The sequence below is a fragment of the Sinocyclocheilus grahami genome, unplaced genomic scaffold (genome assembly GCF_001515645.1).
Source record: "Sinocyclocheilus grahami isolate Dianchi unplaced genomic scaffold, SAMN03320097.WGS_v1.1 scaffold80.1, whole genome shotgun sequence".
NCBI lineage: Eukaryota > Metazoa > Chordata > Actinopteri > Cypriniformes > Cyprinidae > Sinocyclocheilus > Sinocyclocheilus grahami.
Genome location: NW_015505259.1, coordinates 1,379,027 through 1,399,119, shown reverse-complemented (window position 1 = coordinate 1,399,119; position 20,093 = coordinate 1,379,027). Strand labels below are relative to the sequence as shown.

The 20,093-nt window shown below is 38.9% G+C and overlaps 1 protein-coding gene across 1 annotated transcript; it reads right to left on the bottom strand.

The window, feature by feature from the left end:
• Positions 1–582: 582 nt before the first annotated feature.
• On the bottom strand, positions 583–13,107 carry rhebl1 (Ras homolog, mTORC1 binding like 1). Its single transcript, XM_016273655.1, has 8 exons — positions 12,759–13,107; positions 10,942–11,013; positions 9,965–10,032; positions 9,797–9,879; positions 4,926–4,982; positions 4,788–4,835; positions 2,070–2,151; positions 583–1,897 (listed from the first exon to the last, which is right to left on the bottom strand). The coding sequence occupies exons 1-8, from the start codon at positions 12,808–12,810 to the stop codon at positions 1,805–1,807; spliced, it is 555 nt and encodes a 184-aa protein (XP_016129141.1). The 5' UTR covers positions 12,811–13,107; the 3' UTR covers positions 583–1,804.
• Positions 13,108–20,093: the final 6,986 nt, after the last annotated feature.

Below are 20,093 nucleotides of genomic sequence, written 5' to 3'. Positions count from 1 at the left end.
CAGCAGTGTCACAGCGAAATTACAATCACATGAAAATTACTCACAGACTAAACTGCACATATATGGGAGGAAAGCATACAGCAATTACATAATTTATATAAAAATGAATGGAATTGTTTATGTAAATGACTAAATTCATTAATTGTCAGAAGTTATTACTCCACCTGCATGCTGCATTAACAACTTCTAAGTTTGATGTTTGACAAGTTACTAAAAGCTGTGACTAGTTAATCTCTGCAAACATGCATTGTACTAAGGTGGTTAAGCAGCAAGTTGAATTATATGGAAAATGTATTGCCCTGACTATTTCAACTCTGAGGTGAGAAATCAAACCGCAAGAACGAAAACAAACAGAAAACACATTAACACATTCTTTAAATGTTTATTTTTCCACATACAAAAATTCCATATACAGAAGTCCCTAAAATTATAATGAAGGTGGTTGTCAAAATTATAAAAATGAAAAACCTGGCACCCTGAACTTCACAGGAAAATGAGGAGGTCAGATTTCAAAGGACCCTTGGACTTCAGTAGTGCTGATAGGTCAGGACATTTCTGGATGGTATTCGTATCTTGGTGCTATTTAATATCACTAAGGGGTTACTAAATAGGAAGCAGGGAGGATACTACAACTGCATTGGAAAAAAATTTTTTGGTAGCCGGTGTATTATCAGTTGTAACGGCTCTACAGAGGTATTGTTTGTGACCCTGCTTTTAAATGAAGTTTAAGTTTATACGACTCCACAGGGGGAAACTGCTGATCATGAATTGACTGGTCCTTGGTAACTATGTAAATATTAGACTATGCCCTCACAAACGGCAAATGGTCTGTATGAAGTTCAGCATCATATACTAAAACGGTGTATTTTTCTCACACACACTTTTATATGCCACAATAGTTTATGCTGACAGTGGCATGAATAAAATGGGTGTAGGGCATCGTTACAGGTAACCAAGCTGAATCAAAAGCAAAACAATTCCAACAAATGAAAAAAAGAAGAAGCGAAATCTCACAAATAGAATTCTAACAAAGTTTTAAAGATCTAATATTTACTTTATACTGAAGGTTTAGAAAGAATACAGTTCTTGTAGTCACTTGATTGTGTATAAAACCAACAGTGTGAACAGTGGATCTTTTAGGATGTTGTTTGCATCATCTTATATATACACACCCACACTGTTCACATACTCCACTAGGAAGAGGAAAGGAGGAGCACAGCACTGAGTTGTTAATATGTGCAGTCTCAATGACAGTCTCTGTAAAAACTCAATTCAAATGGACTACTGATACACATTTTAATTCTGCTGGTTACTCAAGATAAGTAAAATTAGTAAATAGTTGTCAGAGGGAGAGCAAAAAAACTAAAACAAATTCCAAATAAGAGCAACTGTGCACTGCTGAGATAATCTGAGACCGTAGTTTGCAGACAGGTTAGTACCTGTCAGATTAAACATTAAATGTCAGTCAACAAAGCTTAAAGTAAAAGAGATTTGGAGATTTTAAATAAACAGTCATTTTTACAGTACTTTTACAGTAATTTTTGCCTCATATAGCATTAATATTGAATTCCCAAAGTACTTTTACAGTCATTTTAGCTTCATATAGCATTAATATTGAATTCCCAATACTAAATATTGAAAGAAAGTTGGTTGACATTGGTTTTGAACAGTACTGATTTGCTTAAAAACTTGACTGCATTTGGAAATAATTAATCAGGAGAGGACCTGTTACCGAACTGCTCCATTATAATTAATGGCACGGTGATGTGTCTCTTAACTTCAGCATGTGAGTTTACTGCATGCCTTACATCACAGCACACTTCTTCTCCTCTGATGGGGCATTTCCATCAACTTTTTCCATTTCCAGAATAATCCTCTTGAAAACCTCTACAGCTGTCTGTAAAATGAATGCTCTTTTAAAAAGTAGAACATATGCACAAATGTCCATACTGTACAGAAAACAAAAATGTGTACTGCAGAAATATGTCTATAACAAGTTTTGTAAACAACTGTAAAACAAGCAAAAGTTCCTTATTCGGAAAATTTAAAAAAAAAACCCCCGAAGTTACCTGATTTTCCTTAGCAGATGACTCCATAAAAGCGGCACCCCAAGAATCAGCAAGCTTCTTGCCCTCTTCTGGTTTAATCACTCTATAACAAAAAAAAAAAAAAAAAGAGCAAGCATGAGAGTGGAAATGCTGTGCCTACCAACTATCTCATTCCCTTTGCAGCTGCCCTTACTCATTTTGTTGCTGCATATACAGACAAAAGCACAAAAAGGCATTACATCACATTAATAATGTTAATCCCGTTCATCCTTTACCTAAATGGCCCATCAATGCCTTACTTTAACACGCTTGTTTTGAGAGGGTATCATTCATCAGGCTCATGATATTAAAGGGGTCATATGATGCTTTTTTAAAGATCATTATTTTGTGTATTTGGTGTAACAGAATATGTTGACATGCTTTAATGTTCAAAAAACACATTATTTTTTAAAATACTGTACATTATTGTAGGTCCTCTATGCCCAGCCTCTCTCAAATGCTTTGTTTTCTACAAAGTCCCTCCTTCCAACCTTCCAACAAGCACAGTCTGCTCTGATTGGTCAGCTGACCCAGTGCATTGTGATTGGCCGAACACCGCAAGCACTCGTTGGAAATGTAACTCCCCTTACCATAATCGCGAGCTTCATCTTTCAAAATGAATGTAAAGACAGTAAATAATGTCATTAGTTTTACCATCAGTTCAAGCCCGAAAGGGGAACAGAGTCACGTGACAGACACAGTGATGAAGCTGGTATGTGTGCAGTACACAAGCCACGGTTAAGACAGCTGACTTCACTGTGCTATGACCCTCCCTCTCTCTCTCTCTCTCTCTCAATTTCAATTTAAGAGTGCTTTATTGGCATGGCAAAAATTATACATTTGTATTGCCAAAGCAATTGCAGCTGAACTGCTTACAAATAGTACACATATGTATTAACAGAAAGAAAAAGAATAATAATAATAGTAATAATAATAATAATAATATATAAAAAGTATTAAGCATGTAGTTCAAAATGAATTACTAATGTATGTAAGTATATAAACTAGAAGTAAAATTAAAATAAGGGATTAGACATTTACAGAAGCAAAATATACATCTAAGTAATATAATACAGTAATTTGGCATAATATAATCAAATACAAGTATAATAGCAAATACTTAAACTAATAACAAAACAGTAGCTGATTCAGAAGTGCCAGATTGTCATAGCAAAGTCAGAATTACTTCCTCTCCTAGGTTCACGAAACGGTCATCTATAAAATGCATTGCTGTTCTGTTGTAAGTGATCTTAAAGATTCCTAAATGCATCTACTTTCGGAAGGCCAAATAAAGTGCTAGTGCTTTTGCTTTCGCCTAGAAACACACAGCGTCTCCCTGACATGCTGCTTCAACACTAACTGCGGTTACTGAAACCACGCCTTCTTTCTTTGCATGCACATCTGGGCGGCATTATGCTAATATTTCCACATAGTGACGTAGATATGTGGGGGCGTGTTAGAACCAGCCGTTTTAGGGGGGCGTGGCAGAGTCTTAACTTTGATAAAGAATATCTCTTTGGTTTTGAGACTTTAGTCTTTGCAACTTCAGGGATCTTATCTATGCACAATCAGCTTGTAACACTCCATCATATGACCCCCTTTAATGCCAAATTATTAAGATTAGAAATTTGCTAAATCAATTGTGATTTTTAGTATATGCAAGCATGTCTATCACAGAAAACAAAAACTAAATATCAAAATTCATTTTAAAACTGTCAGGAGTAGGGCTGTCAAAATGGCTGAAATACTAAATTTGAATTTAAAATGCATTTCAGTTAGGGTGAAGAAAAGCTTTTGGCTTCTCTCCTGAGTCCACAAGAGGGCGCATCAAGCAAAATATATGCACATTTATTCAAATAATAAGATAACATGACTATCTGTGAAAAAAAGTGCATTATGTTTATGCACAATGCTTATACAAAACAGTATCATGTATGTATGCATAGCGTAATACAAAGGGCCGAAAGTCAATCACATTGTCACAGATGTCCCTCTAGAAAATGTGCGAAATATGCATTCTGTGTGAACGGCTTGGTTTCGGTTTTGACGTAAACAAGATCTTCTCCGCATTGATGTTCTCTTTTCCCGCAATATTTGTAATTAACAATGCAGCAGCACCGCATCTAGTGGCTTCAACTGGATAGGCTAACAAAAACAATAAAATTCAACGACACTTGCATCGTCATTGCATCTCGTGCGCCACTGATAAGGCTGCCTCCTTAACGCACACCTAAAATTAGTGGATTTATATTTTAAATTCGACAAATATTCGAAATCCGATTTTTTTTTTGACAGCCCTAGCCAGGAGCATATGATGATTAATTAGACAAACACCCTTTGAACTAGAATAGGCTTTTAAAAAAAAAACTTTAAATGTAATCCAAAATGACAAAAGGCAATATGGCCTGGGTAAAAATTGATATCCAACCGTATGTCTGATGGCAAAAAATTGGTCATTTGGTCAATTGGTCACTACTACTCAGGCATACATGCTCACAGACTGTCAGATTGATGTGAGCATGTATGCCTGAGTAGTAGGGGGATTTGGGACAATTCTACCAAGTATATGTAATGTACTGTTTTCTAAGTATTTTTCCCTACAAAAGTAAAATTAAACTCCACCATCATCATCATCAAAAATAGGGGTTAAGTGCTTGGTCCCTAAAACATGCAAAAGGGGAATATATAGTATATGCTTACCTTTCCATGTGAAGGTCTTTTTTGTTTCCAACTAGAACAGTAGGTACCCTGGGTGAATACGTAATATTTATGACTACATGTTTTATGACCTTGTGTAATATTTTAGACCATATGTTCACAAGTTTAAACCACACTTACTGTATCTTTCCAACCATATCAAGAAGCTTGTCATGTAGAACCTGCACAACTTCAAAACTGAAAACAGAGCGGATTGTTTACATTTTATTGGCCTCTCAAAAACATTCATATCAGTATCTAAGCCCTTACACTCCGAAGAAAAATAACACGTATCAGAATATGAGGTTAAAAAAAAAGGTCCTTTTTCTCAGCCAATATTGAGTGTGTCACTAGTGTTATAGTATCTGCAATGGTTTTGACATATCAGATATTAGTAAAATATATTCAGTGTTTCCTACATAGTGTTTCGCTGGGCAAACTGAAGCCTGTCTAGAAGTTTCCATGTGTTCCCAAAGACTTATGTAACAGAAAAGGTGATATAGGTGTTGTTTAAGTGACTACATAACCAGTCCAAAAACAAATATGATGCGTCACATTGTTTGTGTAAGCAGCATTTCTGTGTTATGCTGTTCAGATATTGGGAGTCATTCCTGTGCATTTCTGCCGGTAAACTGCCACTACTCTCATCTGTACTTGCTCAAGAGAAACTGAAATTGAACACATTCTCTCTCATGCAATTTAACATATTAAGACCTTCAGAGTAATGGAATAGAATGTTATTACATTGCTCAGTGAGACTGCTATAGGGCCAGAGTGGAATCGATTTTTCCAGCCCAGAACACTGGTCAGTAATCCGCACCAGAACCATTATGATGGAAATGGGGCTTGACAGAGCCAGTGCTGATTCAATTTACATTTTTGGCCTATGCATTTATATCTATAGTAAGCTATAGTATAGTATATCTATATAGCAAGCCAAATCATGTGGCAGTCATAGTGGTTCCAACCAAAACAGAAAATGTTTGATCAGTTCTCTTGCTATTGCATAAGTTTTTATTTTTATTCTAGTAATATTAATTAGGAAACTAGTACAACAGTTTGATACATGTACAGAGCAGTATTAGTACACATATCCATTAAGATTTAAAACGTTATCACACATTTGAAACAGAAATTAAGCTAATATTTCAGTCATAAATGGCATCAAAGCTGTAAACCAGAGATTATATTGTTTTAAATGATCTGATAATCTTTTTTCACGTTTTATGTTGCTGCCTTTTGTTAAACTGCTTAAATGTACTTTTTTCCCCACATCAATCTACACTCCATACACCATATTGACAAAGCAAAAACAGAATTGTCATAACTTCGTAAATTGAAAATAAAAAAAATGAAATAAGTACATTGCATAAGTATTATTATATAACTAAATATTTAGCTGACGCACATTTACAGCCTCAAGTCTTTTTTGTTTGATGCGACAAGCTTTGCTCATCAGCATTTGGCAATTATCTGCCATTCTTCACCTCACCTCTTCACCTTTCAAGCTCTGTCAGGTTGGATGGGGGCAGACGCACATTTTCAGGTTTCTCCAGAAATATTTGATTGGGTTCAAGCTCAGGCTCTGTCTGGGCCACTCAAGGACATTCACAGAGTTGTCTATAAGCCACTCTTGCTGTGTGCTTAGGTCCATTGTCCTGTTGGAAGGTAAACCTTCTGCCCAGTCTGAGGTTCTGAATGCTCTGGACTGGGTTTTCATGAAGGCTATCTCAATATTTTGGTGCATTGAGCTTTTCTTCTACTCTGATGAGTCCCTCAGTCTCTGCCGCTGAAAAACGCTACCAGCACTTTACTTTTGGGATGGTACTCTGCAGGTGATGAGCAGACTTGGTTTCCTTCAAACATGATGCTTGGAATTTAGGTTAATCAGACCAGAGAATATTATTTCTCACAGTCTGAGGTTCCTTTAGTTGCAAATTCTAAGTTTGTTTTCATGTGTCTTCACTGAGAGGATTGAGTCTTGCCACACTGCCATAAAGCCCAAATCGGTGGAGTGTTGCACTGGTGTTTGTCCTTCTGTAGGTTTTTCCCATCTCCACATATGATCATGGAGCTCAAATAGAGTGACCATCAGGTTCTTGGTCACCACACCAACCAAAGCCCTTCTCCATCAGTTGCTCAATTTGGCCAGGAGGCCAGTTCTAGGAAGAGTCCTGGTTGTTTTAAACATCTTCCATTAAGGGTAACAGAGACTACATGCTTCTGTGAACCTTCAATGAAGCAAAAATGTTTTCCTGAACTCTTCCCCAGATGTGTGGCTTGACGCAATCCTGTCTCTGAGCTCTACAGGCAGTTATTTTGACCTCAGGGCTTGGTTTTTGCTCTGATATGCATTATCAGCTGTTAGACCTTTTATTAAGATGTGTGTGCCTTTCCAGATCATATCCATTCAATTGAATTTGCCACAGGTTAATTTCACTCGAAGTGTAGTGACATCTACAAGCAATATGAATGGTCCCGAGCTAAATTTTAACTGTCCCAGATAAGGGTATGAATACTTATGCAATGGAATCATTTAAGTTTTTTATTTTTAATACATTTGCGAAGATGTTAAAAACCTGTTTTCTTGCTCTATCATTATGATGTATGGAGTATAGATTGATGTAGAAAAAAAGTAATTTAAAGCAGTTTAGCATAAGGCAGCAATATAACAAAACGTGAAAAAAATGAATACTTTTACATACATACATACATACATACATACATACATAGCTATCTCTGTACGTACCGTTGGCCATATGTTCCAGCGATCCCATGACAAGGCTGTCGTAGATGTGACCCCTGATCCTGTTTGTCAGGCCTTGGTAACGCTGGGTGTCTTTGGCCACATGAACAAGCACCTGACCAAATGTATATCCACCTATGGAGAAAGCATGGACCAGTAGGGGGCGCTGTGAGAAGCACTCGCTCTCTAATAATTCCAGCACATGGCCACCATACTCCAACCCCCAGCGAGGCCACAAGAACTGGCTCACCGCACTTTCCACTATGAGCACATCAAAGCCTGTGCGAAAGTAAATATCACAGTACTTGGCAATGGCCTGCGGTCTGGAGCCCAGCCATGGCAGCATCAGCAATATTGGTTTAGGGTGAACAGGTGAAACACTAGCCGTGGGAGTCCAAGCAACGTCATTGGCGAGGAAGGTGATGTGTTTACTGATCTTGTGAGCAGTGACCCCAGCCATGGTGGCCGCTCTGGAAAGCATGATAGCAGGTGAGCTAAAGAAAGGACACAGCGGAAAGAACAACAGATCACTTTTATTAAAAGTCACAGCTGACAAACTTACTCACGTGTCTGTCCCCTGGGAGAGAGCAATCTACAATTCATGAAATGCAAAATATTTAAGTGTTGCACCATTAAATTGATCAAGTTGAAATGTAACACTGCAAACAAAATAAAGCCTCTGACCAGGAGTGATAGCAGTCTGACTGAATTACATCAGTGAGGTAGTTTTGGTGACCGACTAAAAGCCTTTAAACAACGCATTTGATAACGTTGACATTTTGTGAGAACTTCATCTTCAATATAAAACTGATCTGAACAATGCATTTTCTTGCACAATGCAAGGTCAAAGAACAAATGGCATGTGTTTGTTCCATGACTCTCAAACTACTGTCCAGCTGACCTTGACCTTTGAGCACAATGCTCTCACAAGACCAAGTCCACCTACTTGACTTACTGAGACTTTCTATTCTGCCTTTAATGACGTGACACTTCATTAACATGTTGGTATCTATAGCACTGAGTCTATACAGTGCTGATTCTCTGTCAGTTTCAGTGCATAAAATGTAATTAATTTTTATATAAAAAAAATATATTCAAATGTTTGTATTTTGATAGAGTATTAAATTGAGTATCATAACCCAATGTTATGTATGTAATGCACTCTTGGAAATGAATAAGAAATGGCAACAGAAACTTGGCTGAAAGTTCATAAAGCATGACTTGGCTAATTCATATGTCTTATCTAGGGATGGGCGATATGGGCTTAAAAATATATCACGATAATTTCTGATATTTATTGCGATAACGATATCAATGACGATAATTTAGGGAATCCCGTTTCTTTAGAGCAGTGTTCACCAACCTTTTTAGGCTCAAGATCCCTGACCTCGGCCTTTATGAAAGACAAGATCTATCTATTGAAGGATTGATAGAAAAAGACATCCCAGATTGTACTTCAAATTTGAGGCCTTTTACTTAGTATTACGCCGATCATAGCTGATTCAGAATTTCTTTTCTTTTTTTTTTAACTAGCAAATTGGATTCTGATACTGATTTTTCAGCAAATTTATTTATTGGCTATTTGCTTTATAACAAACAAACTGGCTTTAAACAAAAAATATCTAGCCATTTGAAATTAGAGGCAACCACTGCATTTTAATCATGATCTGCACGGGCAGTTGTTTTTGATTTGAACAGAGACTACATGCTTCTGTGAACCTTCAATGAAGCAAAAATGTTTTCCTGAACTCTTCCCCAGATGTGTGGCTTGACGCAATCCTGTCTCTGAGCTCTACAGGCAGTTATTTTGACCTCAGGGCTTGGTTTTTGCTCTGATATGCATTATCAGCTGTTAGACCTTTTATTAAGATGTGTGTGCCTTTCCAGATCATATCCATTCAATTGAATTTGCCACAGGTTAATTTCACTCGAAGTGTAGTGACATCTACAAGCAATATGAATGGTCCCGAGCTAAATTTTAACTGTCCCAGATAAGGGTATGAATACTTATGCAATGGAATCATTTAAGTTTTTTATTTTTAATACATTTGCGAAGATGTTAAAAACCAGTTTTTTTCTCTACCATTATGGTGTATGGAGTATAGATTGATGTGGAAAAAAAGTAATTTAAAGCAGTCTAGCATAAGGCCGCAATATAACTAAACGTGGAAAAAAAAAATGAAGGGGTATGAATACTTTCGCAAGGCACTGTATATGACTAAGGAAAACAACCATAACAGTATAAGAAAGAAAGAAAAACCCTGACCTTTTCATTGAAGTGACAGAATACACCAGAACGTAACCATGAATATCCATAGAATGAGACTGGGGGAAAATGGAATACTCATCCTAAACAGAAAGGGGGAGGGGACAACTGGTATGAAAAATGATGGGGGAAAAAAGTTACAGAAAGTTTGGCCTGGGGTGTTCTTACCTGTCCAGCTGTGTCAACCAACTGGAGATTAAAATCCTGGCCATTCACAGACACCATTTTATTAAAAGCTTAAAGGCAAACAGAACAGATATATTCAATTGGGGATATCAGAACATTCAAAGGTAGTTTTGGAGCAACAAGGTTATAATAAAATTTCCACGATGGCTGCGGAGATATCACACAGCACACAAGCAGGAATTAAAAACTGAATAAGGAACAACAGATTTTTTTTTCCAATTTTCCTATTTAGTTAACCTGACAGGTGTCACAATATGATCATTACTGATCACTTGATGAAAATAAAAATATGTTGGCAATACTAATAACACAACTTTAATTACTTCTTAAACAACATTATACTTAGCAGATAAGTGGTTCATTAACATTCATATGTTTATAACAGTACATGAATCACATTTTAATGACACTAATTTCTATTTAAACAACTAATGATCTGTTAAACATTATGTAACAATGTTTGTTAATGAATAATTAATGTTATTACACAAGTTATATATATATGTATATATATATATGTACACAAAGGGATAAATATATAGCATTCAAATTTACATGAACTTTGCCAAAACATTAAAATAAAGAAAGACATTTATATACATATATACATTTATACTAAACTAGAAAGTGAATACTAACCAAAATAATAAAAACAGTAAATTAAAAATAAACAAAAGTGGTTACACTATGTTGTTTAACAGATTACAGCACACAGGCTCATTTCAAATGCAAAGAGTCATAGTTTTCCCCAGAGGAATGCCAATGAGTCAATGGTCAGAAACAGCCCTGTCAACTCTCATACTTTCTTTCTACATTATATAATGGTCTTAAAAACTTAGTAGCATATACTAATTGCTAGTCACTACATGTAGGCCTATTAGTCCATTATGTCATTTTAGAATAATGCAATCTATGAATGCTAGAAAAACAGTATATCAATAAAATATTCCAGTACTCACTGTTTTCAATAGTAGGGTCATAGGAATCTACAAATTGTCCTTCTACAAACTGTATCGTGAGGGAGGATTTTCCTGTTGCAAAATAAATCAAAATTATTAGCAAAACAGTGTTTAACAATAATTAGTAACAAAAATGTGCCATCTATTATAAGGGTGTTGAATGACAAAGTAAAATAATAATCATAAATTATTTTATTATAACAGAAAAAATAATAACTAAAGTAAAATAATAACTAAAGTAACAGAAAGGTGTTGAGAAAGCTGCTGACTGATCAAGCCACATGTATATGCAGGTTAAGAACATGGCACTAACACAATGCATGTAAATGTATAATGCATTGTGTGAACCCCCCTCGTTTTTACTTTTGCAACTTCTGCCCAATTTGTAAAGTTTCCTCAGTCGTTTTCATGGGTGTGTTAAACATGACACTAAGTCCTGATATAAAGCATAATGCATGGCAAAAGTACACATTTTGTTAACTTTTCTATAAATGTGTTATGATCCCATTAAGCTAACTTACTGTATGGTACAGAGAATAAGCCATTGTTTCCTTGTTCAAGACAAACTGGGCAAAAGGTTTATTTAATTATTTATATTATTTGGATGCTAGAAATAGCTGATAACAATAGAAATATAGCTTGCTGTCCTCAACTGAAATAGGGAATCACTTTGCATTTGCATAAAGACAAAATGTAATCTGTAAACCTAATGGCACCAGTCAGCAAACAATACCACAAGAACTGCCACTTCAGAAGGCAATACACCAAATATAAAAGGATTTCAAAGGATTATCGTGTGTGCAAGATAAAGTTAAACAGAATTTTGTCAATTAAGAATATTATATACCTTGGTTCTATCGATATAGATTTACACTATTGTAGCAACTGAAAATTTAATTTTGAAATTTCGATTTAAAAAAAAAAAGGTATAGTAAGTATTCTTCAAGTTTTGTATTTTTTTATCAGCCATCATATTAGGCTTATCCTTGATAATGACGAAAAACCAGTACTACACATCAAACAGATGATTAAACTAAACTTATTTATATGCGTTGACTCAAATGTAAGATCCATATGTGCATTAAAATAGAGCGGTAGAATAACAAACTTTGGCAGAGGCAAAAGGCAGCCTCATATTGGCCAGAAGGTGCAACAGGACGCCTTATTCTTTGTTGTCGCGCACGTTAATTTCACAAAACCATTCAAATGGTACAGTAAAAATGTCACATTCGACTCGACATGTATAGTTTGAAAATCTTGATGGGGCATTAAACTGTTCATTAAACAACAGTGTCACATTTAACGTACCCTTGAAAATGACCGAGAATGAGCACTGTAGAGCCCTTTATGGACACAGCGCCATCGACACGTTAATGTGAGTCGTAGAGTCATTTAAGGTGGAACAGAAAGCATTCGGCAATAACTGGCGAATTACTAGCTAAAAAGGAACTGCCAACTCGTTACAAATCACTTCTGAGGCATAGCGAGATGTTACTAGAATTGCCATATTGATGATATTCGAATTTTCATTGGCAAATGATTGTAAATGATCGCGTGTGATCCTCGTGCGTTGAGATCCGCACGTTGCTAATTCCTGCCAGCACCATGCGCTTCTCCATTATGTTTCCAAATGCTGCTGCCCTGTTTGAAGTTTCTTTACAGTGTCGAAATAAATTAGTAAATTGACTTAAAGTGGCTGGACACAGAGAACAGCTAAACATGAAATTTACTATACAACTGTAAGAACTCTAACTTAGCGACTACATAACATCAAATACTTCCTACTGAAACAAAAGTACGTTATATCAAACACTCACCAACAGATCGATACCCTAATACAGCAATCTTTCTGTATTTAGGTTGAGGCATTATTTGTGAATATCCTTTGAACGTCGAACCAAAGAACTGGAGCTTAAGAAAGAAATAGTTTATCAAACATTAGAGGTCTATCACGTGATAACAACAAACTTTTCCACGCCCTCCAGAAAGATCTTCATCATTGTTTGTCGCATAAAGTAAACTTTTCGGTTTGTGTACGCCCTAAAGTCAAAAATACTTTTCTTTGGAAGTAAACCTTTAGGTATATAGTGGCGTCTTAAAACTACGACGAATGAACTAAAATGCTTATTCACTGCAGTAGCGTGTCTTCTACTTCTAGGTTATATGGTGGTTGGCAAACCAACTGTTGGTGCATTTCCGCCCCCTACTGGGGTGGAGTGTTGCTGTACAAGGGGAAATATATACAGTGCTGCTTGAAAGTTTGTGAACCCTTTAGAATTTTCTATATTTCTGCATAAATATGACCAAAAACATAATTAGATTGTCACACAAATCCTGTAAGTAGACAAAGAGAATCCAATCAACCAAAACATAATTAGATTTTCACACAAATCCGGAAAGTAGACAAAGAGAATCCAATCAAACAAAATATATACTTTGTCATTTATTTATTTAGAAAAATGATCCGGTGTTAAATATTTGTGAGTGGCAAAAGTATGTGAATCTTTGCTTTCAGTATCTGGTGTGACCCCCTTTTGCAGCAATAACGGCAAGTAACGTTTCTTGTAACTGCTGATCAGTCCTGCACAACTGCTTGTAGGAATTTTAGCCCATTCCTCAGTACAGAACCACTTCAACTCTGTTGCTTCAGTTCCTTCCACAAAATTTCAATTGGATTAAGGTCCGGAATTTGACTTGGCCATTCCAAAACATTAACTTTGTTCTTCTTTAACCATTCTTTGGTAGAATGACTTGTGTGCTTGTTCTATTTTGGTCTCATCCATCCACAAAACATTCCTCTGGCTTGTCCACATGATCTTTAGCAAACTGCAGATGGGCAGCAATGTTCTTTTTGGAGAGTAGTGGCTTTCTTCTTGCGACTCTGCCATGGACACCATGGTTGTTCAGTGTTCTCCTGATGATGGACTCAAACATTAACATTAGCCAATGTGAGAAAGGCCTTTAGTAGAAGTTAGCCTGCAGTCCTTTGAAACCTAGTGGACTTTGTTGGTGGACCACTCCTGGGGAGGGTAACAGTGGTCTTGAATTTCCTCCATTTGTACACAGTCTGTCTGACTGTGGATTGGTGGAGTCCAAACTCTTTAGAGATGGCTTTGAAACCTTTTCTAGCCTGATGAACAACATCAACTCTTTTTCTGAGGTCCTCAGAGATCTAATTTGTTTGTGCCATGATACACTTCCACAAACATGACCAAACTTTGATAGATCCCTGTTCTTTTAATAAAACAGGGCACACACTGACACCTGATAGCCATCTCACTGATTAAAACACCTCTGAACAGATGGACTCCAATTTCACCTTCAAATTAACAGCTAATCCTAGACATTCACATACTTTTGCCGCTCACAGATATGTAATATTGGATAATTTTCCTGAATAAATAAATGACAAAGTATATATTTTCATCTCATTTGTTTGATTGGGTTCTCTTTGTCAACTTTCATGACTTGCATGAAAATCTGATGATTTTTTTTGGGTTATATTTATGCAGAAATATAGACAATTCTAAAGGGTTCACAAAATTTCAAGCAGAACTGTATATGAGAATATGTATATTATACTATATGAGAAAATGCCAAGTTAAAAAACTTTACTCATCTAGTTCAGAATGTTCTGTAATGTCTCGCAATTGATAGCAAGAGGTTTTAGTTCTCCTCTGAGCTGGATTTTTCACATACCTTACATTTCATCAGCACATGCTCTTTTCTTAGTTTCTAAAGTCCACATTTATTACAACAGCCAGAATCATGCTTTTCTATTATAAGGCTGTCCAATTCTAGCTGAGATATTATTGTATCATTCAGATTCAACTTCTTTTTGAATGCCAATAAGATTGTGCCTATTTTTCTTTTATGCCATCTCTCTTGGCACATCTTTCTGACAGCTACTTTAATTTATCCTTTGACTTCTGACTTATCTAATGATACATTTATGCCAATTTTGGATGTTTGTGAGTCTGCTTATACCTCCTCACTCTAATGTGAGTACTGTCTCATAAAAAGACAACTGTAATTTGCATTTGCAAACCTTTGAAAATAGGTTAAGTGTATATAGTCCTAAAAAAGAGGTATACTATAACTATTGCTGAATCCCTTGAAGCACGCCTCATCCATGTTTTAAAAAAATTACGAAAAGACGTTTTGTGTGTGTGTGTGTGTGTGTGTGTGCATATTTATGTGATTTATGAGGACACAAATTTGTATAATGACATGGATATTACACTGGTATTGTCACGGATCCTGTGCCTGCTCTTCAGTTCGCTCACCACCCGAGATCACCCGCTCATTACTATGGACTACATTTCTCATCATCCATTGCACTGATTACACCCACAGCTGCAACCAATTAACACACTTTATAAGCCATGGACTTCCTCTTTCTCACTGCCGAGTATTGTTTAGAGCAGTGTTTCTCAACCCTGGTCCTGGGCGCCCCCCAGCACTACACATTTTGTGTGTCTCCCTAATCAAACACACCTGATTCAACTCATTAGCTCATTAAAAGAAACTCCAGGACCTGAAATGGGTGTCAGATAGGGGAGACATTCAAAATGTGCAGTGTTGGGGGGCGCTCAGCACCAGGGTTGAAAAACACTGGTTTAGAGTATTGTTTAGTGTATATCGCTCACCTAGTGATAGCTACATTACGGAGCCAGTTTTCTACCCTAGTTGTTAGTTCTTAGTAGTGATGGCGAGATGAAGCCTCATGAAGCATTGAAGCTTTTCAGCCAAGTGGTTTACGTTCAGATCCCACTGACAGTTCTGATGTCATACTATCTGCCTGCCCAGTATCAGTTTATGAATTGTTTGTTAGTCCATTTTCAGTCAATACATCCAGTTTTACACTTTTTTTACACAGTTTTTACAAGGTCTGCCTGCCTTAGTTCTGCTCTTGAATCTAACTGTGAACTGTCAACCCACTCAGTTTTTGCCCATGCCCCAAACTTTGAACTGTCTGTCTGTCCAGCCACTCTCAAGGAGACCTACACTGAACTTTTAGCACTGTCAGTCATGCCCAAAGAGACCGTTAATAAGCCCACTGTATTTCCTGCCTCAGTCCTTGAGACCGTAAATGCACTGTCTGTCTCCTGTGTTTCAGTTTTCCCTAGGCCCCAGTCCCTGCCATGGGTTCCTGATCACTCTGGTCCGCCGTGGTGGTCTGCCGACACGCTCTGGTGGGCCAAAGCTCTGTCTGCTCTGTCGTGGTGGTCTTATGCTCCTCCGTGGTGGTCTTCTGTTCCGACTGCCCCACCATGGTGGTTCTCTGCTCCACCCTGGTTCCCTGCTCCGCCTTGGCTTTCTGCTTCGCCGGTTCCGCCTAGGTGCCCTGCCGGCTCTGCCTCAGTCCCCAGTCTCTCCACTTCCACGTGGACCTGGCCCTCCGTTCCTACCCCTGTTCCGCCTCCGTTCCACCACTCTCCTGGATTATATTGAGATAGAAGCGTCTAGAAGTTTATGTCATGAATCCTGTCCATGGACTTTCGTCCGATTGCCACCAGAGGTCAGCCTTTCCGTTAGACTGACTCTCACACTACACAAACTGTTGCATGTCATCCCGGACTACATTTCCCATCATTCATTGCACTGATTTCGCACACGGCTGCAGCCAATCACACACCCAATCTCAGACCCTGCATTCCTCTCTCTCATGGCCGAGTATTGTTTAGGGTATATCGCTCACCTAGTGATAGCTACATTACGGAGCCAGTTTTCTACCCTAGTTGTTAGTTCTTAGTAGTGATGGCGAGATGAAGCCTCATGAAGCATTGAAGCTTTTCAGCCAAGTGGTTTACAAAAGGGTTCATTTCTTGAGGCTTAATTTGCTCACAATACCACCTGGTGGCCAAAGAGTGTAAAACAAGCAGATACATTACAGATGACCTGATGTGGTCTGTGATACACTGTATTTTGCGCCAGTTAAGGCTTAGAAATAACTATTAGGAAAAAAATCAATTTCCACATAGACTAATCTGTTTATATGAATATAATATGTATTTTCTAGTGGCATATAATGATTGTATAACATAATATAACATAACTGTATAATAAACTTATTGGCTTGAAATGAATAGGGCTATCAAATGTGTGTAAATCAAGTCTTTGCACATAATAGGTAGGAGGGCCAATATTATTAGTGTAAAACTGGAAAGTGGCCGAGTTTAACAGGGCAGAGGACAGTGAATTTACAAGATTCGAACCGCTTCCTGAACCAGTCTGGCCAAGCGAGGCTTCGGACGTCATCAATGACGTCATTGCTCTAAAGTGATACAAGCCTCAATACACGCTTCACTGAAAGCTGCCGGGATTTCTCGACACACACTCCGAAGCCTTGGCACAGAACATAACATCACTAGTTCTTAGTCTAGTCTAGTTTTGTCTTGTAATTGCCTGTTACCTGATTCTTGTCTGTGTATCTTGGATTTACCCTTTGCCTTTCTGTTTCGGACTGTGTTCGCACCTCTCCTGGACTATTGCTCGTGTTATTGGATTTCCCCTCTTGTCAAGCCCTCTGGATAACGTTTGCTGTCGACTGACTCACGCCCGTTTTAGATTACTCTTTTGTCTTGCCCTCAATATACCTGTTTGCCATTGTCAGAACCTTGCCTGTTTTATGACCACGCCTTTGAATAAAGCTTTGCAGATGGATCTGCACGTCTCACGTCTCGTTCGCCCCGTAACAGAATACTCGGCCACAGAAGGATCCAGCAGCTGTTCAAGTGGACACTGGCCAGGTATGGACACTGCAAGAATATTATTAGCCCTTAAACAAGGCCTGCGATCATTGGAGAACTATGTTAGAGAATTTTTAGCCATCTCTCACTATTCAGATTTTCCAGACATTATTTTGATAGAGTTTTTCTGTGATGGCATTAATCAACCTCTTCAGTCTTAGACGTGAGGGTCCGCGTTCGTCACTCTCACTTTTGGATTATACTTTGTTGACTGTTGGCTCTCTATTCACTGTGGGTGTCGCGGAGGAGGAATGCGACACCGTGTCTATGCCTGTAATGGTGGCTACGGAGTTTAGTCAACCACAAGCTCCGAGACATTCAAGAGTACTGATCACTAGTCCAGTAATTCAACCCACTCGTGAAATGGCGCCCACACCAGAGCGCGCTCACATAATGGTGGCGACAGCAGAGGCTGTTCGCAAAATGGCAGCCACAACAACAATCACTGCTGCCATCCCTGTGTCAAGTCAAGCCACCGCTGATCTTCATAAGTCAAGTCACGTCACAGATGATCTTCATGAGCCAAGTCAAGTCACAGTTGATCGTCCAGAGTCACGTCATGTCACAGCTGATCGTCCAGAGTCATGTCATGTCTCTGCTGATCGTCTAGAGTCACGTCACATCTCAGCTGATCGTCTAGACTAGAGTCACGTCACATATCCGCCCACACCAGAGCGCGCTCACATAATGGTGGCGACAGCAGAGGCTGTTCGCAAAATGGCAGCCACAACAACAATCACTGCTGCCATCCCTGTGTCAAGTCAAGCCACCGCTGATCTTCATAAGTCAAGTCACATCACAGATGATCTTCATGAGTCAAGTCATGTCACCACTGATCTTCATGAGTCAAGTCATGTCACCACTGATCTTCATGAGTCAAGTCATGTCACCACTGATCTTCATGAGTCAAGTCATGTCACCACTGATCTTCATGAGTCAAGTCATGTCACCACTGATCTTCATGAGTCAAGTCATGTCACCACTGATCTTCATGAGTCAAGTCATGTCACCACTGATCTTCATGAGTCAAGTCACGTCACAGATGATCTTCATGAGCCAAGTCAAGTCACAGTTGATCGTCCAGAGTCACGTCATGTCACAGCTGATCGTCCAGAGTCATGTCATGTCTCTGCTGATCGTCTAGAGTCACGTCACATCTCAGCTGATCGTCTAGACTAGAGTCACGTCACATATCAGCTGATCGTTCAGAGTCTCATCACGTCACAGCTGATCTTCCAGAGTCTCATCACATCACAGCTGATCTTCCAGAGTCACGTCATGTCTCAGCTGATCTACCAGAGTCACGTCACGTCTCAGCTGTTCGTCCAGAGTCACATCACATCACAGCTGATCATCCAGAGTCTTGTCACGGCCTGTCTGTTGCACCCAGATTATCAAGGTCAGTCCTTTGGTATCCCAGTCTGGTATCCAGTGTGAGGGATGCACCACTGGTGTCTGCACGTGCAGCTGGTATCCCCAAACCCACTCACTCTAGCCCTCCTGTCCCAGAACTAATTCCCCTGTCTGAAGTGGTTCCCATGATACGGATTGCTTTTTGGTGTGTATGGGCTGCATACACCATCACAGAATGCTGCAGAAACTCTTGAGGTAGTGGCACTCGCTGCTGTGTTCCCTGAAGTGATGGCGTCCGCTGCAGTTTCTCCAGAGGTGGCGGCGTATGCTGCAGAACCTCCTGAGGCGGCAGTACTCGCTTCAGCTCCTTGCGTGGTGGTGGCGCCCAGCAATGCCCTCTTAGCCTGTCGAGTCATGGTCGAAGAGACCATTATTGAACCCTCCCTGTTTCCTGATGTTACTGCTGTAGAACCTCTAGAGGTGGCGGCAATCGCTGCAGAACCTCCAGAGGTGTCAGTGGTTTTCACTTATCAGCTCTCTGCCTGTCCTGTCACGGCTATGGAGGCCGTCTGTGAACCCCTTGCCTGTCCTGTCACGGCTATTGAGGCCCCATTAGTCCAGTCATGAGTCCAGAAGATGTAAATGCACCCCCTCTCTGTCCTGTTAACCCTGTAACTTCCATAGAGACCATTCATGAACTGTCTGCCTGTTTTGTTTCCCCAAACGTGTCTGCTGAACTGTCTGCCTTGCCAATCCTAGTCTGTAAGCCTGTTTATGAAATGTCTGCCTGTCCAGTTTCAGTTAGTGAGCCTGTTTATGAACTGTCTTCCTGTCCAGTTTCAGTCAATAAGCCAGATTTGGAACTGTCTACCTGTCAAGTTTCAGTCAGTGAGTCGGTTTATGAACTGTCTACTCATCTGGTTGTCATCAGGGAATCTATTGAGGAACTTTTTGTTTTCCCTGCTTCGATCCTTGAGGCTGTGAATGCACTGCATGTCTCTTGTGTCTCGGTTTTTCCTAGGTCCCAGTCTCTGCCAAGGGTCCCTG